General features: G+C 36.3%; 1 protein-coding gene across 4 annotated transcripts in view; it reads right to left on the bottom strand.

Moving 5' to 3' along the window:
- Positions 1-26651, bottom strand: part of TMEM117 (transmembrane protein 117) — a 503113-nt gene that overhangs the window by 60996 nt on the left and 415466 nt on the right. For all 4 annotated transcript variants that reach the window (XM_008073776.1, XM_008073775.1, XM_021706857.1 and 1 more), the window contains one exon: positions 20536-20695. In XM_008073776.1, coding sequence (XP_008071967.1) covers positions 20536-20695 — 160 coding nt within the window. The remainder of the gene's footprint in view (positions 1-20535; positions 20696-26651) is intronic.

Raw genomic sequence — 26651 nt, 5'->3', positions numbered from 1 at the left:
ACACACTGTTCTTTGTATGACCATTTCATGCAACATAGACTAGCTACATTCCCTCTTCCATTTGACAGTCTCTCAAATACATGAAAGTAGCTAACATGCCCTTCCCCAAAGTCTATGCTTCAAGTTTAACATCCTTAGAAATACGTTTAGGCTTTCTAAGATTCAGATTCCAGAGTTCTATTTGACCTTTCATACAAAATTTTCTATGGGCAGTGTTTAGGAATTTGTATTACACATGCATGTACACATCCACCCCACACCACATGCAGACATATGTACATACATATCAGGTGATTCTTGGGCAGACACAGTCTTGAAAACAAGTGTTGTAAACAATCTTTACAAGTAAAACTGAGAACAAATATTTGTAACACATAATAGAAAAAGGGATTATATATTTAATATGTAAGAAACTATTACGAACCAATGAGAAAAATATTAAGCACCCTATGAGAAAATTAAGCAAAAGGTGTTAACAACCAATTCACAAAAAGAATAAAGTCAATAGATTAAAGAAAAAAAAATCTTGACTACACTTCAGCCATCCTTGTCCTCAGTTTTGAAATAGAAAAGCTTTGAAAAAGTTACCAGCGCTTTGGAAGGCTGAGGTGAGTGGATTGCCTGAGCCGGAGGGTTTGAGACCCGCCTGGGCAACTTGGCGAGACCTCATCTCTACAATAAATCAAAAAATCAGCCGGGCATGGTAGCGCATGCCTGTAGTTCTGGCTACTCGGAAGGCGGAGGCAGAAGGATCGCCGGAGCCCAGCAGGTCGAGGCTGCGGTGGCCGGGAGTGGCCACTGCACTCCAGTCTGGGCGACGGAGTGAGACTCCAACTCAAAAAAAAAAAAGAATGTTTTTTTATCATTCATTCAGCAGCAAAACCTAACCTGACCTGAGCTCATTTAATAGCAAACTTGATGATAAGCGAGTATGTTGATGGTCTCTGTCTGCCCCACGTAGTAGTGTGGATATTTACATTTCATTGCCAAGGAATGAAAAGGTTAGTTTGTTTACAGCTTGCTACCTCAGGACCCCTGAGGTGGTTATATAATATAAGTCCTATATCACCTTGCTAAAAATCAAAACAAAATCCAAATTTTGAAAGAGTTGTTGAACTAAAGATTATAGACGTGTAATTAAAGAAATGTATGTCAAAATGTGACATTATTTTTTTACCAATCAAATGGAATGTTATTAATACAAACCCAATGTACTTTGTTGGTCTGAGGGATTGTTGCCTTTCTCTTATTATTATGAAATGATAAATGAAACAACCCCTAGATAAAAATTTGGCTAAGCATATTAGAAGTCATTATAACGTACAATAGTTTTTACTTAAATTTCAGCTTTTTTGAAATGTATATTAAGAAAATAATCATTGTTGTAATGTCATGTTCATTACAACATTATAAATGGTAATAACATGAAAATAAAATTTTAACAATAAGAAATCTGTTAATGCTATCACAGATAAAATTATAATACATTCATTAAATGAATCTTGGGAAAGAATATTTAATGACATGGGAAATGTTAGTAACATACTGTGTATGAAAAGACAGGTTTGCAAAACAATAATGGTAAGAATCATTCTGTTTTTATAAAAATACATATGCAATTATGTGCACAGATTGAAGCCTAAAAGTAATGATGAATTTACCTGGAAGGTTATTTAATGGATATTTTTATTTCTTTTTTTCCTATTTGATGCTTTCCAAATTTTTCTAAAGAATCTGTAATGTTTGTTTAAAGGTTTAGCACATTTTTAATGCAATACCCCAAACTCAACACAATTCTGTTGAAATGTTCTGACCACAACAAAGTAAGATGGTACCATTGCTTCTCTTGCACTGGACATTTCTGTTAATAGAGCTTAAGTTGACATTATAAAGGATAAACTATTTATAATTTGGTACAGTATAAACAGGCTTTAGTATGTTATAATATAGGGCATAATAATAATGATAAGGATGAAAATAGTAACATCATCATAGAAAAAGAAATTTAATGAAATTATAGACATCCAGAAGCTACACTACCAACATCTTTCCAATGAGATCTTTTCTTACTTCTCACCTCCTTTTCCTCCATAATTATATAGGAATGACTTAAGAGTGCAAAATCTCTCTAATTGTAAAAGATGGGGGTGTTCTATCTCAAAATAACTGTTTGAGACAATATATTTATTTCCCCTTTTTCTCTAAACACTAGTGAATTTATTGGGGGCAAAGAAAGAGGATCAGTAATGAGGCAGGAGAAAAATAGAGTGTATGACAAATAGCTCCCATATATGTAAATAGTTCTAGAGCACAGCAAAAGACAGACAGATTTCAAATCATTTGTCAGACTAATGTAACTGTGATAAAAATTAGCAGGAAGAAAGGATACATACTTCACTTATAAATATAGACACAAAACTGAATTCAGCAGTATACTAAAAGAATAATGCACTACCACAAAGTAATGCAAGGATGGGTCAGGGTAAAACAATCTATTATCATAGTTTACTACATTAATAGTTTAAAGTTGAAAACATAATTAAAGAAAGCTCATATGATCATCTGTAGTGATGTTAAAAGGCTCCTTTATAAAATTCACCATGAATTCCTGATAAAATTTAGTAATCTCTTAAGTGCCAGTAGAGATCAACAGCAAAAATGATACTAAATGATTAGAGAAATAGAAGAAATCTAAAACCTCAATAATGAAATAGGATCAGCATATGAGCTGGATGTTCATAAGACAATACTAATAACCATCAAGCATCTAATAGAGGAAATAACCTTAATCTAATGAACAATGAAAAAAATTAGAGAGCAATAAGATATTCTTGACCATTGGACTAGCAAAAGATTTAAAAGATCAGTAACACCCAATATAGGCAAAGATATAGAGAAAACCAGGTGTATTCGTTCCTATTGCTACTGTAACAAAGGATCACAAATGTAGTACCTTTAAACAATAGAAGTTGATTATCTTATAGTTCCAGAGGTCAAAAGTTTAAAAAGGGTCTTGCTGGACTGAAACCAAGTTGTCAACAGGGCTGTGTTCCTTCTGGAAGCCCTATGGTAGAATTAGTTTCTTTACCCTTTCTTGATTGTAGAGGTCACCCACATTCCCTGGCTTATGGCCTTCTTCTTTATCTTCAGAGCCAGCAATGTCAGGACAAGTCCTTCCCGCACTGTTATCTCTCTGGTTCTCTTCTGCTTCCCTATTCCTCTTTTACAAACCCTTGTGATTATACCAGGCCCTCTCATATTAAACAAACAAACAAACAAAAAGTTTGCTATTATTTATTTATTTATTTTTAGTTGGAGTCTCTCACTCAGTCGCCCAGACTGGAGTGCAGTGGCCGCTCTCGGCCACCGCAGCCTCGACCTGCTGGGCTCCGGCGATCTTTCCACCTGAGCCTTCCGAGTAGCTGGACCTACAGGAGCACACTACCAAGCCCGGCTAATTTTTTTGATTTATTGTAGAGTTGAGGTCTCGCAAGTTGCCCAGGCGGGTCTCGAACCCACGGGCTCAGGCAATCCACTCACCTCGGCCTGCCAAGGTGCAGGATTACAGGCGAAGCCACCGAGCCCGGCCAAAAGTTTGCTATTTTAAAAGCAGGTTATTATCAGCCCTAATAAGGCAACCTTAACTTCCCTTTGCCATGTGACCTAATATATTTGCAGCATCCTAGGAGTAGTGCATATCTTTTTGGGGGGTGGGAGTTAGAGGGTGTGAATTCTTTGTACTACACCAGATATTCCCAGTCATTGTTGGTGGAAGCATATAGTATATGGTTACAACCTTTCTGTCAGTTTGTCATTAAGATGTCATGTGGGTTACTTTGCATCATGGGACTAAAATTATATATTAATTGGATTTGTTTTTTTCTATTATAGCATAGTTTTAAAATATATCTCACAGAAATGTTGAAAATATTTACACTCCCTCACATTCAGGGGTTATGACCTAATCTTTATGGTGACCTCAAGCAAGTTCAAGGCTATGCAGAGATGGAAATAATTTTATTAAAAAATTGTTTAGGATTCATTCTTACTGATAGATGAGGGAATCAGAAAGCTGTTCAGTAATAATATGAAGCTTACTATGACTCAGAAGAAACAGTAAAGGTGCCTAAACAATCTAGATCTCTGGCAATCAGTGATTTTTAAAAGATGTTCCATTATTCATTCAAATATCTGACTCATTACTTAAGTCTCAGAAAATACACACTTTACAGGCAACACAATCCTAGAGGTCAAACAGAATATGTTCCAAAGCTATTAAGCATGCAAATACAAACCTAACTAATACCTGGACTCTGCTACAAAGTAACAACTTTGTCATTTCCATAACATGCCTTCTATGAAATAAACCACCAATTCATTTTATTGTAATCAAATTATGCTCTTGTTACAGTTCATTCCCTTCCTCCCACATACACTTAGGTCATTATGACTAAAGATTTTTCCAGTTTAAAAAAATCTAATTTTATGACAATCCCTGTTTTAAGTCTGCTCATTTCTACTGCGAAGCCCACAAACTTTTTCTCACACCATCAAATAAACCATAATTTTTATTTTATGATAGAAAGTGCAGTCAATATATATTTAAAAATACTTTTGCCAGTAAGCTTGAAACCTTGAGTGATTCTTTATCAAGATATGCAACACAAACTAATGTTATTAATATCAAGTAGTTTGCAGTAGAGAAGAGAGAAGGCTGTTACTTTTGTAAATTAATAATCTATGACTAAACTTAAGATTTATGAGCTTTTAGAATTGTAATTTGCTTGTGTAGTTTTTTTCACTTATCATAATAGAAGTTTTTACTGCTAATGTGAAAGTCTGTGATTGCAATTCTTCATCACTCCATTCTCAAGGAAGTACCGCTTGGTAGAAGTCACCAAATCTATCCCTATAGCCAGCAGCAGAATGTGTCCTGGTTTCATCATAATATTTTTACCCCTTCTTCTTCTTCCAGGGATTAGGAAAAACATAACAGATTCTGCCATGCTCAGAATCTCTCCCCTAATGACTTCACACTTAGAATTTTCTTACCTTGCATCTTTTTTTTTAACTTTTAATTTTATTTTAAAGATGTGGGGTACAATTCAAGGTTAGGTATATAAATGTTCATTATGCAGGTACCCTTGTTGATGAGGTGTTTCCCACTTCCCTTGGCAGATTCCCACTACTGCCAATCCCGCCTTCCCCCACTCCTGGCAGTTTCCCGCAACTGCCAAACTTTTTCTTATAGTATTGCAATAATTGTTCAAGGTCTGCTTATGAGTGAGAACATGTGATACTCAGTTCTTTATTTCCGTGATAAATCACTCAGTATTATGGACTCGAAGTTCATCCAGGTTGCTGTGAAGTTCATGATTTCATCCTTCTTTATGGCTGTGTAATATTCCATCATATATATGTACCACATTTTAAAAATCTAGACCTTTTTGGGGGGCAGCACAATTGGTTCCATGTTCTTGCTATTGTGAACAATACTGCCATAAACATACGTGTGCAGGTATCTTTTTCAAAGAGTGATTTGAGTTCTTCCAGGTATAGTCCCAGTAGGGGGATTGCAGGGTCATATGGAAGGTCGATTTTTAGATCTTTTAGATCTGTTTAACCACAACATTTTCCACAGAGGCTGTACCAGTTTATACTGCCACCAACAGTGTAAAAGTGTTCCCCTTTTGCTGCATCCTCCCCAGTACCTGTTGTTTTTTGTGTGTGTTATTGATGATGGCTATTCTGACTGGAGTTAGGTGGTATCTCCCTGTAGTTTAAATTTGTATTTCTTTGATGACTAGTGAAGTTGAGCATTTTTTCGTGTATCTGTTGGCTGCTTATATGTCTTCTTTTGAGAAGTGTCTATTCATATCTTTTTCCCACTTTGTAATGGGGCTATCTTTTTTCTTTTTTTTAACTTTTGATTTTTTTATTTTAAAAATGTGGGGTACCATTCAGGGTTAGGTATACAAATGTTCATTATGCAGGTGCCCTTGTTGATGAGGTGTGTGCCCCCCTTCCCCAGGCAGTTTCCCACTACATATTTGAGTTCCTTGTAGATCCTAGATGTTAGGACTTTGTCAGACATATAGTTGACAAATATTTTTTCCCAGTCTGTGGGCTATCTCCCTAATCTCTTGATGGTTTCTTTGGCTCTGCAGAAGCTTGTCAGTTTGATAAAGTCCCACTTGTCTATCTTATCTCTTATGGCATGGGCACTTCGGGTTTTGATCAGGAATTGATTGCCAGTTCCAATTTCCATAAGGGTGCCTCCTGCATTTTCTAAGATTCTTATAGTTTGAGGTTTCACATTTAGGTCTTTGATCTACAGTAGCCACAAAAAAACCAAATACCTTGGCATCTTCCTAACCAGAGACATGAAAGAACTTTACAATGAAAACTAGAAAACACTGCTCAAAGAAATCAAAGATGAAACAAACAAATGGAAAAACATTCCACACTCATGGATTAGAAGAAACAACATTGGTAAGATGTCCATCCTACCCAAGGCAATCTACAGATTTAGTGCAATACCCATTAAATTACCAGCAGCATTCTTCTCAGACCTGGAAATGACAATACAGAAATTCATATGGAAACAAATGACCATGAATTGCCAAAGCAATTCTCAGCAAAAATAAATAAATAAATAGAACAGGAGGTATCACACTCCCAGACTTTAAACATTATTATAAAGCTATAATAATCAAAACAGGTTGCTATTGGTATGAGAACAAGCATATAGACAATGGAACAGGATAGAGATTCCAGAAGCAAAATCACACTTTCTCAACCAACTCATCTTCGACAAAGCCTCCACCACCAACCACTGGGTAGAGGAGAACCTATTCAGTAAATGGTGCTAGGAAAACTGGCTGACCACATGCAAAAGATTAAAACAGAACCCCTACATATCACCATACACAAAATTCAACCCTAAATAGATCAAAGACTTAAATATTGCTTCATAATAGAGGGAAGGGCAATCACATTCCCACATTTTACTACTCTTTTTTTCTCTTTTGCAGCTGTCTCTTAGAGGTATGCCAATAGCACTCGCGGAAATTATCCATTTCAATTAAAAGAGTTTACCTGAATAAAATCTGGACTTAGGGATATATTGAAGAGTCAGAGTTAAGAATCTATTCTGGGTCTATGATGGTTGTACTTTGCAAAATACGAAGAAAACTAAATTAAATCATAAATAATTCAAGAGTCTACAATAAATTTAATGCAGAATTTGTCTCATATTAACAGGATTTTAAATAAGCCTTGTAAAGGCAAAATTTTCAGTTTCTGATCAATTCAGATATGATTTGCACATAGACAATTTATAAAAAAGAAGCACATAGAAGTACATTGATTCCGATCTCCAAAAAAAAAAAAATTGCTCCCAGTTGACAATATTCTAAAATCTTTATTTTACAATGTGAGTATTGATTCCCAGTGGCCTGTCAGGCACTGGCTCAGATGCTGGTCTAAGTTTAACCAGCATCTGTTGGGATATTCTCTGTGTTTGACATGAACTATTCATGTAATTCTCATAACATTTTAGTACGACAGTTATATACATGCAAATAAATCCAAATGCAGCAGTACAATAACTATAATTGGAATATCTAAAATCTGTCATGAACATATAAGAAAAGAAGCACCGACGTTTACCTGAGAGAAGCAGGTGAGACTTCACAGAGATGACTGCATTTAAGCTGAGGGGTGAAGTGTCGCTGATGGTAGTCAAGTGTGCAGAGTGGTGAGAGGCTATTTTATTGCAGGTACAAAGGTCATGACTTGTGTAACCAACAAGTATTTCGGAATTAATAAAGTATAAAATGTAAGGAGTAAGAGTAAGAAAGGGGAGATGGCAGTGATGACCATGAAGAGAAAGTCAGCAGCTGGGTTTAGGCCAGATGATAAAAAGCCTTGTATAGATGATATTTTTATTTTTTTATTTTAAGAATTGTGAAGATCAGATTTTTATGTCTACAATATTACTTTGGAGAAATGGGGTAAGACCAAAAGAAAAGAAAGGATATTGTACTAATGTAAGTGAAAGTTGATGATGACCTAAACTTAGGTCTAGGTCATGATGGTCTAAAGGAGAAATAAATTCAAGAATTATTTAGCAAGAAGAATGTATAAGCATGACAAGCAACTGGAAGATAAGTGAGAGTGAGAAATCCTAGATACTTTTTGGCTTGAGTGACTGATTGGATATCAATTTGAGGGGTCGATGGTAGGTTGGTTTTAGATATGATGAGCTAGAGATGCCCATCAAATGGGTAGGTGGATAGAGTTGGTTGGCAGTTAAATATCCAGGTCAAAATTCAGCAGAGATATTAGGAATTAAAGATTTGAGAAAGACAAGACTATGGGGACTTGAAGCCATGGCAATGGGTGGAACCACCCTAAAAGAATAACTGGGTGGGAAAGATAAGGGAGCCCAGGACAGAACCATAGAGGATGTTTAAGAAGTGGTTAGATGACGGGAATTTGGCACACTGAATTGAAAAGAAAGAGACATGTAGTTTGGCTTTGAGCTAAGCAAAAAGGAATAATTTTATGAAACCTAAAGAAGAAAATATTTCAAATATTGAAATAAGCAACAGTCATGAGATAAAGCAAATGTACCCACCAAGCCTTATTTCTACATTCACTCATTGCCTTAAGGACCTACTGCTTTTCATATTGATGTTATCAGAATATGCCTTGGCCTTCACAACTTTGTTGTCCCCTGACTCTTGCCCAGAAGCCCATCTTGAATCTAAAGAGAAAGAGGAGGCCGGGGACAAATAACACCCAAAGAACTGAAGAATATATTTTTTAACAAATTTTCCTGGGAAGTTGGCTGTAGGATGTAACATTGTGCGTGGCAGACTTTTCTGAAAATCCTCTCTGTCCTAAGTTCTATTATCTGTGGCGGCTGTCATCTCTATGTCTTCTTTCTTTCCCTCTAACAACTTGTTTCAACCTTCTGGATTCTACTGCTCTTCTGCATGGGCAGAAATACCCAACTAGGTCCCTGAGCATGTACAATTTGCATCCATACCCACCACTCTATTCATTAAAACAGACCCTTCTTTGGTATCTACCCTTTTTAAAAGGCCCAGTAAGGGATTATAAACAACTTTTCTTTTTTGTCCTAGGCACGTATTTTTTGTGTGTAAAGTTATTTTGTTATAAAACTGAGAAATATATAATTTTTTGGTTTCATGCTATTCCTCTGCTTGAGATCTTACTCAACTTGCAAAGTAAACATACTCAGCAATTGAAATAAAAATTATATAAATGTTAATCATATCAGACACAAATGCCACTTTAACCAAAAGGATATATAAAAATGTATTTTCATCAGAAATTAGAGAAAAATTCATCAGATACAGACTTAGTTGTATTTTTTCCAGTTTTTCACAATATGCAAGATAGGAATGTTGCAGTTTTATAGGAGAAATGCAAAATTCTGAATGATTTCCCAAACTTCATCAAATAAAATAAATTCAGAGTATCATCTGGCACTTTAAAATTTTCTTGGAGTTCTATTATATATAAAGCCACTGATTCAAAGCAACAGCAAACATTCATTTAATACCAGTGTTACATGAGAGCAGTGAGTTTTAGAGAAATCACAACCAGGTCAATTAAAGAAATTCATATGTCAAACTGAATCTCCTAATGATTTTAATACCTCTGGAGGGAAGAGGGAAGACTCAAGAATCTGCATTTTTAAGCAACACCCAGTTGATTCTAATGCAGGTGACTATGGTCACAAAAATCATGTATAATGACATAAATGAACATATTCCTAGGCACCACTGCACTTACTAAACAAGCAACTTCTGGAAATCTTCTGACAGCCAAAGAACTCACATCTTTGTAAAGGTTCTGGTCATTCTTATGATCAGGTAACAGTGAGAATCATTCCCTCAGTATATGCCTCTGTCTGCAGGTAATGGCTACATTTTTTCTCAGACTCCAAATTCTTTACATACCAACATATTATTATTTGTTTCCTTAGCTAAAACAAAAGGAAGTTAGAATGAACAATCAATTGTAACTCTAAGAATAACTGAAACTTTTTTCAACTAATTTTCTTCTATCCATATTTTTGTAATTTTAATATGCAAAAATATCACACTTCAAGTTGCTTTTTTTAAAGTTTGTTTGTTTTTTAATTGAACCATCACAAAAGTTCTGTAACATGGGTCAGCAAAAAACTGTCATGAACAGTGGATTCCTAGAAACAAGTTTACTTAATCAAGATCACACTGCCACTAAGAAATACAGACCTGACTTTACTCTGTTGCAAGTGTTCCCATCATTCACAAAGTTTTCTGTCACTTGTCAAGTGCTTTCTTTTCAATATTGTATAAAGTATATTATTTCATTTGATATGCACAACACAACAAATTATGAAAAATATGTATGGTTTTTGGAGTCAGAAAAATCATCTGTTTCTTATTTTTTTAATCTTAATTCTGCTGAATCCAGACTTTATTTGTGTGTTGTATGACATTCTCATTTTTTTCTTATTTGTAAAATTATAGATAATAATAATATTGTCCTTATAAGAAGGTTTTATAAAATTAAATGAAATAAAGTACATTTAAGCATCCAGGGTAGTGCTTAGCACATAGTAAGTGCTGAATGAATACTAACATTTTATTTTTTCTGCCTTTCTCTCTCTCTCCACCTCATCTTCTTTTTGGTCCAGTAGTGTTTTCATTGTACCATTCTGCCTTTCTTATTCCTCAAATATATTATTACCTTATTCCTCATTTGTACTATGCAGGATTCTTATTATGGTCTCCTGATATGAGACTCCATCTTTAAAATAACTAGACTAGACATTGAGCCACTTGTTAGACAATATTATTCAATGTCTATTTTCATGTCCAACTCCAGAGTTAATAAACCTTGCCTTAAAAACTATCAGATAGGGTGGTAAGGTTGGGGGCTTGGAATAGCCACATTGCATACTGGGCCTTGCCTCTGACTAATTGTATGATATTAGGCAAGTTACAGAACCTCCCTCAGCTTCAGCTGTAAAATTCAAGGTGTAAAATATGATCCTAAATTTTCTTCCTGCTCTAAAATTCCATGCCTTGATGACATTAATGAAATTGTCTGTCCAAAAGTAGCTCTTTTTCACTTCTTATTTTAGCCATGAGTTAAAAATGAATGCTCTGAATTATAGAGAATTGTTATGCTGGCTTCTATGATTTCTCATTGCTTGCAAAGTTTTATTATAACTTGTTCCTTTGCTTTATCACCATATCCTAAAAATTTCATAGAGAAGCCCATAGAAATACCCTGACATAGCCCATAGAAATACCCTGTCATATCCCTGACACTATCCATTAAAAGTAGTTGCAAAGGATTGGTGCATCGATCTGGGGAGAGGATATTTGAGATAAATGTCACTGGGGTTTACATTTAGCATCACCTATACAATTCTGACCTGAAGTACAGTCAGACTCTAAGTTTGGGGACCTGATGCCATGGATGAATGTGCCAGTGTTCAATGTTGAACTTTCTTCTTTTTAATCACATACAAGTGGCACAATAACAAGTAGCAAGTGCTACACAGGACTTCCAGGGCCAACCAGGGTACACATACAAAGATGAGAGTGAGGGATAGGGCCGAAACGTTCTTCACAAGTGATAGTCAAGCACTAATAATAGGAAAAAACACATGCTTCAGAAAAACACAAATTTAAAGGGGTTATATCTTGTTGTTTTGGTATGACTTTGAAAAAATTATTGTCCATGTGTACTAGTACAGGATTTATATCTTTCCAGTTTTTTAATCATGTTCTGGCTCTCTTTTTAAAAATACCCCAGGGATTGAAGCATTTTACTTTAAATTAGGATAAACTTGAATGTCCCTATTTTCCACTTACTTAACCAAATCTTATAATTCCTTCAAGCTACATTCTTTGTACTTTATTTATAAAGACTTGAATGATCTCTCCTGTTTACAATAATCCCTCACAGAATTTATTGCCTGCTTCAAAACTGTAATCTATATCATATGCTAACAGGACTATGAGTTTCATTTTCAAGTGAATGTGTTTGTCACTCCAGTACCCATGATTGGATCCTAAAATTTTTTGCCAGATACTTCCAGCTCACTACTGCCTTCTGCCAAACTTCTCTGATCCCATGGGATGTCAGAACATTCTCCCTTGCATCTCATGCAGACTGCCCACTTGGCTGAACTCCTTCATTCTGCATGGACACGACTCACCGTGGTAGGTCTGTCTACTATTTGGAGGCCAGTTTCTGAGACTGTTAATAAATATAATGAGGTTTCCCTCTGTGATTCTCATAGAACAGTCTGTCTCCCCAATGGTCTAGCAGTGGTGAAGGAAGGGCAAAATGGTGACAGTAAATAAAGTTGAGATATAACCCCTTAGGTATGTAGCAAGCAGGTGTGCAAGCATTTATAGTTAATCCAGGTATTATCTGAATTATAAGCCCTTTACTTCATGTCGCCACTTGGGACCTATAACAGATATCACCATGACTATATTTTCAAATATGAGTGTGACCTTTCAATAAGGAAAAATGGAGGTGTAAAACTAGTGCAAAGAGGAGTTTAAAATACTTTGCAGAGGCGGGGCTCGATGGCTCAGCCTGTAATTCCAGCACTTTGGGAGGCTGAGGCAAGTGGATTGCCTGAGCCCATGGGTTTTAGACCAGCCCAGGCAACTTGATGAGACCTTGTCTCTGCAATAAATAAAAAATTAGCCGGGCGTGGTAGCGTGCACCTGTAGTTTCAGCTACTTGGAAGACTGAGGTGGAAGAATCGCTGGAGCCCAGTAGGTCGACGTTGAGGTGGCTGTGAGTGTGCCACTGCAAGCCAGCCTGGGTGATGGAGTGAGACTCCAACTCAAAAAACAAAACAAAACAAAAAATAAACTTTATAGAAGTTATATAAAATATTCCCAAAGCTCAAGAGCATGCTAACTCTAGTGGACATTTAAACAAACCTTTCTTTCTAAGTAGCTTATAAGCAAAACCAGTTGGAGTAACTTACCCTGAAAATATATTCCAACTTGTTAAAACACTGTGCCCATTTAATTAAAATAGGTTTATGCATGTTGCTTTGCCCTATGTTCCGAAATGATTGAATCCACCTTCCATAACTGCTACCTCAAAAGAAGTACCCTGCTAAAGTCAAGTTAGCCGGGTTTTAAAATAAAGTCTACTAAGAGTCATAATAACTTTTTTTTAAACTAGTCAACCTACTTCTGAGAACCACGCATGAAACAGGAAATACTTTAAATCTGCTACACGGTGAAATGTTTGTGGGATGCCATTTTCATAAATTTTTTTTAGTGTATTAGGAATTGCTTTTCAGGAAATATCACCTCGCTCCAAGTGCCCTTTGACTATACCAAAGAGTACTTTTTAACACTTCACTGTGCAATTTATTCAGATTTTTATTTAGGTAGTTAATTACTATAAGATCATACTTCAGTGAAAATGACCTGTAATGTTATTGATGGCTCATTCTCCTGCATTTATTCTCATATCAAAATAAATGTTGATAAACATTTATTTTACCTCTTAAAGAATCACATTTTATTTAGCTTTTGTGAAATAATGTTACATTAATTTCTTTATTCTTTCACTCAGCAAAATATTTATGGTAAAGCTGCAATGTATTATTCATATTGTGGGAATAAAAAATTAATAAAATATTTCCTCTCCTGAAGAAGCTTACACATTACAGGAGATATGTATATATGCAGGTAATAAGGTATGTAAATAAATTACAAGAGAACTGGTAAAAAACGTATCAACAGTATGAGAATCCAAAACTTGATCCTTGAACCATTGTTCTTTTTAATAGTCTCTCCTCCAAATGGCTTCTATCATCACCTTGATGCACATAAATCTTAAGATATTATACATAGACATACATATGCACCTGAACATATAAACTTTTGCATATATGTACATATGTATATATTTATGCCTATTCATATGGAAATATATGTAGATGTCAGCTGGGTCTATTAGCTACTTTTCAATTATTATTTTCTTCTTTTTTAAAATTTTGATTCATTTTTAACTAATAAGTAATAATTGTATATATTTATGGGGTATGATGTGACTTATGATATATGTATATATTATAGAATGATTACATCAAATCAAGTACCATCTCCATCAACTCGCATACATATTATTCCTGTGGTGAGACATTTAAAATCTACTCTTTTAGCAATTTTGAAGTATACATTATACATTATTATTAACTATAGTTATTATTAACTTATGCCATGTTGTGCAACAGAGCACTAAAACTTATCTCTCCTGTCTCACTAAAAATGCTGTACCCAAGTCGGTCTCAGTGGCTCAGCCTGTAATCCCACGCTTTTGGGAGGCTGAGGTGAGTGAATTGCCTGAGCCCGCGGGTTCGAGACCTGCCTGGGTAGCGAGACCTCATCTCTACAATAAATCAAAAAATCAGCCGGGCGTGGTAGCGCATGCCTGTAATTCCAGCTACTCGGAAGGCTGAGGTGGAAGGATCACTGGAGCCCAGCAGGTCGAGGCTGTGGTGGCCGGGAGCGGCCACTGCACTCCAGTCTGGGTGACAGTGTGAGACTCCAACTCAAAAAAAAAAAACATGCTGTATCCTTTGATCACCATCACCTCTCTTCCCATCCACACTAGTTTATCCTAAAATTATAGGAGCTCCATTTGCCTAAATCTAAACTCCTTGTTATTTTTTTTCTCAGACTGCATATTTCCTTACATTTCTTGGCTTTCGTCAATAGTTTTGCCAGTATTTCAGTCTACTGTTAAAAATTTTGTAGTAGATCATTTAGTTGGCAAACATTTAAAAATGTGTACTATATTACAGGGATCCCATAAAGTTCTGAACAAAGGTAATGAATATATAAAAGGGAATAAGACATGACTCTCCCTTCAAGAAGCTCACAAAATGGCAAGATAAAATATCACAACTAATAATGCTACAATAGTCATTTTGAGTAACTCTCCTGTCACTCCAATATATGCATAAACAAGTCCTGTTATTTTCATTTTCAAATAATAGATTTCTTGTGTTTATTTCTATTACCACAACCGTTAACACTCCATGCATAAAATGTCATACTCATGCAAACTTCACTCTCTCCTAATAACTCTCCTCCCAAACCATTCTTCACTCTTTAAAGTAAATTTTTCTAAAATAACCATTAGTTTCTAAATGTCTCATTATTATCCTTAGGATAAAGTTTAAATACTTCAGAGAGTTTTTCAAACTCTTCAATAATGTGGCTTTAGTTTGCTTCTACAACCTTAGATAGTACTGAAATTTACATCCAACTGTATTAACAGTATCACTCACTGTTGTATATAGTTACCATTTTGGTAGTATTTACTATATGCCAGGCACAGTTCTATATAATTCTAAGTTATAACAAATCCTATGAAGTAGATACTATTATCAACTCAGGTTCACTAAGTAACTAATCTCAGTCACATAGCTAGTAAGTGTTAGAGCCAGGTTTTGAACCCTGAAAGTCTGATTTTAGAACCGATGCTCTTAACCTTCTTGCTTTAAAATCCAGATGACAGACAAGTAAGGAACTAAGCACAGTTGGCTGGGGGCTTGCTAATTGCAAAGCTTGCAAAAGTGCAAAAACCTTTTAGACATACCTATATATTCATAGAAAGTTACCTTCTCATGGTTTCCTCTGCCTCCTGGGTACTTATTCAGCATATTCTGTCTTGGTGCTAGACTACATTGATCCAGATATAAAATTATACAGTTTTAACATCTTCCCTACCACCAATCCTTTAGAGTCCAGTTATGTAAAGTATCCATGAGAGATGAAGAATAGATTGAAATTGAACAGTGAACAGAACGCCACAATCTCTGTGTTAATTGCCACTACCTAATCCTACCCACCTCTCACTCCACGCTGGATAACTGTACTGGTTTCTCAACTCACCCTACTCTATATCCATCTTTCTGGCTCCTCACATCTCTTCTGTTTCTCTTCCCCTTTTACTTCCCCCACCTCCATTTTCTTTCTTCCCTCTTTCACTTTCTCCCTTCTTATCTGGTTTTAAAAAAAAAGGCATAGAATGTTCTTATCGTATAAAGACAAACTTCCTCTCTTCTAAAGCTTCCAGATCCTGTCAGGGTGGAGAACATGAATTTAGCAAGTGACAAAGGTAAAAATGTTCACTCTCTACCTGAAGAATTATTCTCAACAAAGACGATAGTCTTCCTAAAACTTCTCCATTTTTCTACTCATATTTATTCTGTTCAATTATAAATTCTTCCATGCAACTACAAATTCTCATGGACTGTGTCTATTGAGCTTTAACTCCTTCCCACTGTCCATAGCACCTGGTATACACTAGTAATGAATTGATACATGTTTTTGGAACTTAGTGGAACAAATTTGAGCTCTTAAGTTAATGATTATTATACTACTCCCAGCTGGAAAAAAAATGCTTGTTTGTGTTCCGTGTTTTCAAAGTCAGGCTGCCCTTCTAGTCTCATCTCTCCCCTTCTGCTCTTTACTGTGTTGATCTCTTTCTTCTGTGAACATCCATGACACTTTATTTTTTTATTTTTGCTTACTCCATAACACATATTTGTCTCACATATATCTTTTCCTTAACCTAGCAGAGAAGGTAGGTGGGTGGGACACATTGCAAATAAAATACTCATGCAATGAAATAAAGGGATATAGGTAGATTGATAGATGATAGACAGATAATTCAAAATACACAATTACAGATACTTAATAAGATGTGAGATAAGGTTTTCCTTAGAAGAAAGTTTTCTTAACAATTTATTGCTCATTCTCATAGTACATGTGATTTTTATGAGTCATGCTACATTTTGCTGGTATCTGTTTATACCTTAGTTCTAGTGACTTTACTAAGGCCACAGAAATAAGTGATAGAACAATTTTACCAATAAAGGTAGAAAATCCTATTTCATAAATATCCATAAAAATAAATCATTACACTTTCTCTAAAAGTATTTCAAATTGGCCTATTAATTTGGTAAAAATACACTCTTTACATAAGTAGCAAAAAATTTTAGTGTTTTATTTTTTTGACCAAACATTATAATACCTTTCCATAGTAAAAGTGAAACTTTTTACTGTCAGAAAAGCCTAGGGTCAATTGTTTTTAAATAACTTAAATAATTCAAATAAGGACAGGCTTTTTAGAGAAACTGTTCCCTCCATTTCCACTAATTTTACTACTTTATTTTTTTACATCTGAAATATGTGAATATGGGCTGGATTAGGACATAGTTTAGTTGGTCATAGACTTATTAGGACATTTGTATTATATATTTACGAATGTCTTGATTACACATACTCTCTGGGGCTCTGTTCCTTGAAATTAACTCTCTTACCACATGCTCTAGTTCCTGGAACTTCTACATGGTTTTCACAGAGAGACACAGTTTGCATGACCCTCAATGCTGTACTTTTACATCTTTATCCTCATCAAGCAGTTATTACTCTGGGCCTACTCTTGCCCATGTACAGCCCTTCACTAGGGAAGCTCCAGGGATATGAAGAGTATTAACAAATAACAAAAAAAGGACATATTGATTTGCAGTTCAGGTAAAAAGCGCTACAGGAATTCTGAGGAGCAAGTGATCACATGGCTTTAATGAAGGGGGAGTTGAAATTATCTTCAATGGTAGGTTGCAAATGAGCAGAACAGGAGAGGCACAATCTGAAGAGGAACAAGAGATTCCCAATATCCTGAGAAGTATTCTCTAGGCAAGGGCCAAGCAGCAAACCCTTGGGTCTAGGGTGCAGCTAGAGCATAGGACATATTGGAAAAGACAGAGCCAGAGACAGTCTGTGGAGGGCAGTCAGAGAGCTCCCAGAGGGAGGGCCCTCCTCTTGGGCATTGACACATTAATGCCCTTCTCTTGAACATTATTTGGGGCTGAGAAGAGTCATGCACAGTATGGCACTTCTGACTGGGAGGTTATGAGGGCAAGTTACATGAGGCACGTGGTACTAGGGCCTGTCTAGAGGCAGAAGGTACCATAGGAAATTACTTTACAAGAGTGTGAAGGATATTCAGGACTGAAATGGTGACAAAGAAACGAGAAGGGAGGATGAGGATATAAGAGGTATAGAGAATGATGGATCAATAGGTCTGGCTGGCTGACTTGATGTTAGAAGGGGGAAAAAAGAAGGAGATAAAAGACTTACCTTTTGGGGCTCTTTAAAAAACAATCAAACAAAAAAACTCCTCTGTATACTAGACACGTATTAATTTGACTTTTCAGGTCCAAACTCTTCCCCCTTTTCTTTGAGACTGCTCTGCCCTCACAGCCTCCCATGCTAAGTCCCTGCTATCTCTTTCCAAGGACTCTGGAATCAGGTCCAACAGATAGAGGGTAGTGGCCCTCTGAGGTGTTGGTAAGTGGCCATTTTCTTCTATATGAACTGGAAAACTGAAAAGGCTGCTTTTCAATATGAGAGAAAATGAAAGAGAACAGAAGTGGAAATAAAAAGTTGAGAAGTGGAGAATAATGATTAGGTCTGGGTTCCCTGTGGTACATTAGTCTCTGCTTTCATGTGTCCTTAGGTACAACTGAACTCCTTCTCTTGAATGGGGCACAGCATCCCTTTAATGCATTCCTTTAACACATTCCCCCTTTGATTAAATTAGCTTGACACAGTTATTGTTCCTTGTAGTCAAAATGGTCCAAACTGAAATATTCTTCAGCATAAATTCTCCATCTTCAGTCAACTGGTATTCTAGCTACTCTCAGAACACTGCAGCATTTTACTGACACTTTACATTTGTATGCCATTTTTTTCATCTAGAATGTCTTTCCCTTTCCAGTCCTGCTGACTCTGCCTATATAAATCCTGAATATACTTCCTTTCTTCCATCAGTCTATATTAAGTGCTTTTTTGAGTGAATGTATACTATCTGTAAATTACAATGTTCTATTGTCCCACTTGAAATCTCTGATTTTAGTAAACCTGTAGGAAGAATACTTAAAATTTCCATAAATAGGAAGAAGGCAAAGATGATAGTGGACAATCGGAAACTTCTGCTCTCATATATAAAAATGTAAGCAATTAAGAAAGACAATAGTCTGCTTGGCTACTAATACCTTTGCCTTTAAAATGGATTCAGAAAGGCACCAAGTAGACCATTTGGCAAAAGTGGATGTTTCACATTAGGAAATATATTAGTTTGAAGATGGAAGAAGATAAAAAATGACATTTACAAAATAATACATCATATATTATTGCATACATGCTAAAAATTCTATTGTGTAGATATTCAGAGGAGGTTATATAGTTAAGGAGAGACAGATCTGGAACCTGAAAACACTGACTCAAAGCCCAAGGCTTTCTCCATTATGCTATACTTACACTATCTCACAGGAAATAAAAAAGTTCAGAAATTTTTTAGATGAGACAAAAATATTCAATTTCATATCTTCAAATAATTTGTAAAATATCATGTATTTTTAAATACCACCCACTAAAACTGCCGTGTATTGTAGGAACCATTGTGAACCTAAATGTCCAGGATATATTAGCTAATAAGCGATAAAATGAACTAATAAGTAAACTACTATTTTCTTTTGAAGCAACACAGAATATATCTCATAAAGGTTCCTCTTTGCCTCTAGAAATGGGAATAACAATCTGCTATCCTGTGAAATCGCACTTAAATTCAGAACACAATGGAGTTTCCTTTCCATTCAGCAATGACTGAAGCCTTTGTTCTGCTGACTTCCAATGCCTCACAAGGGAAAAAAGCCAAAATTGCCTTATGAAACCAATAAGAAAATATCTAGTAAATGGATGGACATTTAATGAGCAAGATAAAGTTCCAAGAAATAGCTGTCTCTTTCAACCCCATTCTAAGAAATATTCCTAAAATCCCAAATATCGCACCAGATTACATGAGTAACACTGGTTAGGGTGATGCTGTTATACAAAATACCTGTTTCTAAGCAGGGTAGAAATACTGCTTACATGAAAATGGAATGATGGTTGGTGAATACTGAAAAAAGTGATAATTTCCATAACCAGAAAAGCATTTTTACATCACTCATTTCAACTACTATAAAACCCTGAGTTGCTTTGACAATTGCTTTTCCCTGCATTGCCAGCTTTAGAGCATCCTTATATCTGCAGCATTCCACTTACTAAATGACAGAGTTTTTTGTGGGTTTTCTTTTTTGTGTGTGGCTTTTTCTTCCTCCTTGAAGTCTTGGCAGAAAACACCAACATGCTCTATGGTTTCTAGGGGCCCACCTTACAATGTTCATAAAATAAATGTTTGGTGCCCCACTATAAAAGCCCAGTTGGCTTTCCTTCCAGTATAATTGCTGAAAATACAACAGAGAAGACGCCATTAATAGTAACTGTAAACCATGCAGTTCTCTAGCTTTATGGATCCTGTCACAGAATAGTGTTTGAGAGAACAATGAGAACAGAGAGCATGGCAGCTTCAGTGAGAGGAAGGAAATACAAAGAAACATACCTGCATCACAATAAGGAGGTCAAAGACCAAGATGAAAGAAGCAAGAAATGCTCTGGAAACTTCATCACTGGGCAAAAATCCCCGATTCAGCTTGTCCCAGCTGATCCAGTCAGTTGTAATGACAAGTACAACCACAGAAGTCAGAGTAAAAAGAACCGTCCTGCAAGAAACAAGATATTCATTAAAGAACAGTAGACATAATAATATAGATACTGGAGTGTGCATGTTATCTGTACTGTATTATTAAATGTCTGCCCTTTGCCAAGCACTGACCCTAACTAAGGTATACTTCCCGAAAGGAAGATGAAAAGAGAATTAAGTGCTTTCTTTCAAAAACAATTAGAAAAAGTTACAATAGTATCTATTTCAAGAATTTCCCTAAAGGCCATTAAGATCATAATTACGGGACAAATAATTAATAACAAAATATTACAAATGACCTTGGTTAGTGTAATAAGTATCCCAAAGAAAACATTGGTGTGTAGCTCTCATTACATATAAATTACTTTACTGAGGGTAGTGGGGATGCATATGTTAGAGCATAAGGCTGGGGGTGAATGGGTGAGGAAGTCTTTGGATTCCATTATCCTCCTGCAAAAGAGAGGGATTATTAGACCAATCTCACTACCATCCGCATGGCCTGACATGCTCGGTAGAGGAACCACCTCTAAATAACAACAATGTGGCCTGTTCTCCTTGGCCACATAAAAGTGATAGCTTAAGGCCTAGTGTCCTCTCTCTGTGTCTGATTATCCATTTCCTGTTATAAGACATAAGGAGCCTGAGATTTTCTCTTACATATTTTATGATCCTCATAAAATCGTGTATAATTATATGCAGATGGAGTTCAATGAGTTTGTTGAAATAAAAGCTTTTTAAAAAAAATCAGAAAAGTACTTAAATTAGTTTTTAATATTGAAATTTAAAATAGATCTGAAATGTGGGCAGTAGGAATTTAATCTGCCAGAAAATCAACCATAATGTAGTTAAGCCTCTGCTTTCAGGGCTATCTTGTTTTTATATGTAAAAACAATTATTGGGAAGTAAATATAATCAGAAAAAAGACATACAAGAAAGAAAATGGAAATGAAGAAATATAGAAGAAAATATATGGAGGTGAAAAATACCACAAAAAGATATATACCCATTTTGGCAATTAATGAACTGTTTTTGCCCTCTAATGCCTTATAATAATTTACACCCATAGAAAAATAATATAACTCTTCCTAGAATTCTCTTTTCAATCGCACAAAGTATAAAGTTTTAAACCAAAATTTTGGGTTTCCTTTACACAGCTTCTTATTTGGAGCAAGTTATACTTTGACATAATGGATATAATAAAATCTTCCTTATATTTTTTTCTCCCTATGCATAGAAAAACACACATTATTTTTAAGTTTTTTGATAAATAAATATTTATATTAAAACTCATTTATTTTATTAAAATTGCCAACTTTAAAAAAATTTAATTCATGACTTTCAAAATAAAAGGTACAGATTGTCTCCTGCTACTGTTTAGAATACCTTTGATCACAGAAATTCAAATAAATAAGTATGGGAGAAATTCTAACTAATTATTGCAATTCAACAGGTATAAATTGCAAATATTACATAATTAAGCACAAGAAATAGTGGAATTTAAATAAATTTGTCTCCAGGTAAAGTCATCATCAAGTTCCCCCTTCTTTGTCTCCTCAGTCTCTCATTTCCCTATTATCCAGCATTGCATGGTTAACCTCTGGTGATTAGAGCCTATGGTCTACAGGTTTAATATCATTACTTCATTTTTACTTGGAACCTCCTGTAGTAAGGATGGTTGACTACATAGGAATTAGTACTCTAATGTTATTTCACTGGGCTAAGCATGTAAACAGATACTGTAAATTAAATATTCATTCAGCAGCACAGTTTTAGGTGTCAAAGTCTGTGAATTTGGAATAAGTGACTTCTGAGCAATTAGAAACCTCATCTATTACAATGTTTATAACTGAACAATTCTAGAAGTAACATCATCAAGATAGTGATATAGGAGGTTCCCTGCTTGTATCCTCCCACAGCAACAAGAATTTGGAAGTCATCCATGGACAAAGTGCCTTTGTAGGAGCTTTGGGATTCAGGTAGGAGGTCCAAAACCCAGGTGGAGTCTACGACTGAGCAGGGTTGTTTTGAGAGGGCAAAACCCAGGTGGCGTCAACCTTGTTTTGAGCAGGGTTGTTTGAGAGGACTTGCCAACAGTGGTCCTAGATACAGACCTCAAGACAGCCTGATCTTGCTATGAACTTGGCTACAGCCCCATTTTGCTTTGGTCCTGCTACCAAAACAATCCACCAAGGGATCTGGGAAGAGTCATGCCCACTTGCACCTTGTATGCCAGGCCTGATGATTTAATAAGAGCTATGACCCTTAAGAGGCTCTGTAACTGGGCTCCAGCCCTTCTCCAGCTGTGTTCTGAGAGTATTTCTGCCCACATGGGGACATGCCAGGAGATAAGCTCATTCTTGTCCCTGTGACAGGCCTGCCAACCTTGGTCCCAATGCAGATCTTGAAAGAGCACTGTAACTTGCTTTCAGTTTCTCTCAGCTGTGGTCTGAGAATAGTTCTGCCCACCAAAAGACCTTATCTGAAACATGTTTATCCATGTCCCCTGAGACAGATCAGCTGACCTCAGGCTAAAAGCAGATCTAAAGGAGTCCTGTGATCTGGCTCTAGCTCTGCCCACTCAGGAACCTGGCAGGAGGAACATCTGTCTATGACCCTGGAGAGAGACCTAAAAAGTTTGAATTCTGCTGTGAACCCTAAAGTAACCCTATGACTCAGTTTCAGCCCCTCTTAGCCATGGTACAGGATCAGTCCTGCTTGCCCAGAGACCTACCTAGTGACCCACTGGGAACCCTCCCAAGAACCTGGAGGGAGAGACACCCATCAGTGTACCTGGAATAGGCCTACCATCTGTAGAAACAACTGTGGACTCTGAAGCAAATCCTTGACCCAGTGCCTGCTCTACTGCCCTGGATGTAGTCCAATCTACAATGGGGCCAGACAGGATTCATATCCACTGTGTTCCTGGTAAGAGACCCTCCAATTGCAATCCTCCAAATGCAGAACCAGCAGCAGTTACATGATCCACTTAAAACTGAAGTCAACTGTGATCCCAGAAGCAATGTTATCAGGTTGGAAACTCAACAGGAGAGTATCTATATCTGCCAAAAACAACCTGTAAAGATTGGCAGAGGTACTTGCTCCTTCAAATAGACAGACACACTGTAGAGCTACATAGATAATAAAGTATCAGACAAGCATGACATCACAAAACGAAAGTAATAAGGGCCAGTAACGATCTCAAAGAAATGAAGATCTATGAATTGCTTGACAAAAAATTCCAAACAGCCTTCTTAAAGAAGATCAATGAGATGGAAGTGGAAACAGATTGATCACAAAATAAAATTTAAAAAATAATGCATGATAAAAGTAGACATTTAATAAAGAAATAAAAGCCACAAAAACAACTAAACAGAAATCCTGGAATAAATAACACAATGACAGAAGTGAAAAATTCAAAAGAAAGATTCAATACCAGACTTACTCATGCAGAAGAATCACCAAACTCAAAGACAGGTCACTTGAAATTAGCCAACAATAACAAAAAGAACAAAAAATTAGTGAAGAGTGTAAAATAACCTATCAACAAAATCAAGATAACAAGTACACAAATTATGGAGTCACAGGAGAAGAGGGAAATACGGAACAGAATGATTATTTAAATAAATAATGACTGAAAACTTCCCGAGTGTTGAGAGGGCTACAGATATCCTGATTCATGACACTCAAAGAATCTAAAGGAAAATCAACCCAAAGAAGATTTTTTCTGAGACATATTACAGTAGTGCTCTTTTCTCTGTAATTTCACGTTCCACAGTTTTAGTTACCTGCAGTCAATTTCAGTTTGAAAATATTAAATGAAAAATCCCAGAAATAAGTAATTCATAAGCTTTAAATTGCATTCTGTTTAGAGTAGTGTGATGAAATCTCATGCTGTCCTGCTGTGTCTTTCCCATGATGTGAATTATCCCTTTGTCCAGAATACATACATTGTATGTTACCCACCCATTAGTCACTTATTAGCCATCTTAGTTATCAGATATACTGTTCTGACATTGTGACTCTTGTTCAAGTAACGCTTATTTTATTTAATATGGTCCTAAAACATAAGAGTGGTGATGCCAGTAATGTGGATATCCTAACTACTCGGCAGGCTGAGGCAGGAGGATCACTTGAGCCCAGGAGTTCAAGTCTCCAGTGAGCTATGATCTCCAGGCTGGATGACAGGCTGGGTGACAGAACTAGACCCCGTCTCAGAAAAAAGAAGTGAAGAACAAAGTTGGAGACATCACACTTCCTGATTTCAAATTATGTCACAATGTTACAGCAATAAAAACATCATGGTAGTGGTATATAAACAAGACACATAGACCAATAGAATAGAGAACCAGAAGTAAACCATTTCATATACAGTCAACTAATCTTTGACCAAAACACCATGAATACACAAAATATAAAGAATAGTCTCTTCAATAAAAGGCATAGGCAAAAATGAATATCTTCATGCAGAAAAAAAAACAAAACAGAAATTAAAAGTCAGACTTGGTGACTCATGCCTGTAATCCCAGCACTTTGGGAGGCCAAGGCGAGAGGATAGCTTGAGCCCAGCAGTTTGAGACCAGCCTAGGCAACACAGTGAAACTGCATCCCTGCAAAAAATTAAAAAATTAGCTGGGTATGGTAGCATGAGGCCATGATCCAAGGTACTTGAGAGGCTGATGCAGAGGGATCACGTGAGCCCAGGAGGTCACGGCTACAGTAAGTCATGGTCATACCACTGCACTTAAACCTGGGAAAAATATTAAGATATTAGTAAGAATGAAGGAAGGAAGAAAAGACGGAGGGAGAGAAGGAGGGAAAGAAGGAAATTAGACTTTTTTTTTTAATCATTATTTTTTATTATGATGTTGTGGGGTACAGTTAAGGGTTAGGTATACAAATACGTTTCATACAAGCACCCTGTTGATAAGAGGTGCTTTTCCATCCCTAGACAGATATTTGCTACTATTAATCCCATCTCCCTCTCCCCACCATAGTTTCCTACTACTGTCAGTCATTTTCTTTTTTTTCTTTTTCATTAATCAGTATTTTTTATTATGGTTTTGTGGGGTACAGTTAAGGGTTAGGTGTACAATGACGTTTCATTCAGGCACCCTGTTGATAAGAGGTGTTTCCCCATCCCCAGACAGATATTTGCTACTGTTAATCCCATCTCCCGCCCCCGCCATAGTTTCCCACTACTGTCAGTCATTTTCTTATACTATTGCATTGGATGTTAAAGGTCCACTATATGAGTGAGAACATGTGATACTCGGATCTTTGTTTCTGTGAGAGGTCACTCAGTATTATAGACTCTAGTTCCATCCAGGTTGCTGTGAAATTCATGATTTTGTTCCTTTTTATGGCTGCGTTGTATTCCATTGTGTATATATACCACATTTTTAAAATTCAGTCCTCTTTTGATGGGCAGCATGGTTTCTTCCAGGTTCTTGCTATTGTGAACAATGCTGCAATAAATATATGTGTGCAGGTATCTTTTTTATAGAGTGATTTGAGCTCTTCAGGATATATTCCCAGTAGGGGAATTGCGGGGTCATATGGGAGGTTGATATTTAGAGCTTTTAGGAATCGCCACCCTGCTTTCCACAGAGGTTGTACTAGTTTACACTCCCACCAACAGTGTAGAACTGTTCCCTTTTCGCCACACCCTCTCCAGCAACTGTTATTTTTTGAGTTGTTGATAATTGCCATTCTGACTGGAGTTAGGTGGTATCTCAGTGTGGTTTTGATTTGCATCTCCCTGATGATTAGTGAGGTTGAACATTTCTTCATGTGTTTGTTGGCTGCTCGGATGTCTTCCTTTGTGAAGTGTCTGTTCATATCTTTTGCCCATTTTATAATGGGGTTGTTTGTTTTTTTCTTTTTAGCACGTTTGAGTTCCTTGCAGATCCAAGATGTTAAGCCTTTGTCAGACCTGGTGTTGGCAAATACTTTTTCCCAGTCTGTAGGCTGTCTCG

The sequence above is a fragment of the Carlito syrichta genome, unplaced genomic scaffold (genome assembly GCF_000164805.1).
Source record: "Carlito syrichta isolate Samal-C Ts95f unplaced genomic scaffold, Tarsius_syrichta-2.0.1 Scaffold316102, whole genome shotgun sequence".
In the NCBI taxonomy this organism is placed as follows: Eukaryota; Metazoa; Chordata; class Mammalia; order Primates; family Tarsiidae; genus Carlito; species Carlito syrichta.
This window is presented reverse-complemented; position numbering and strand designations above follow the sequence as displayed.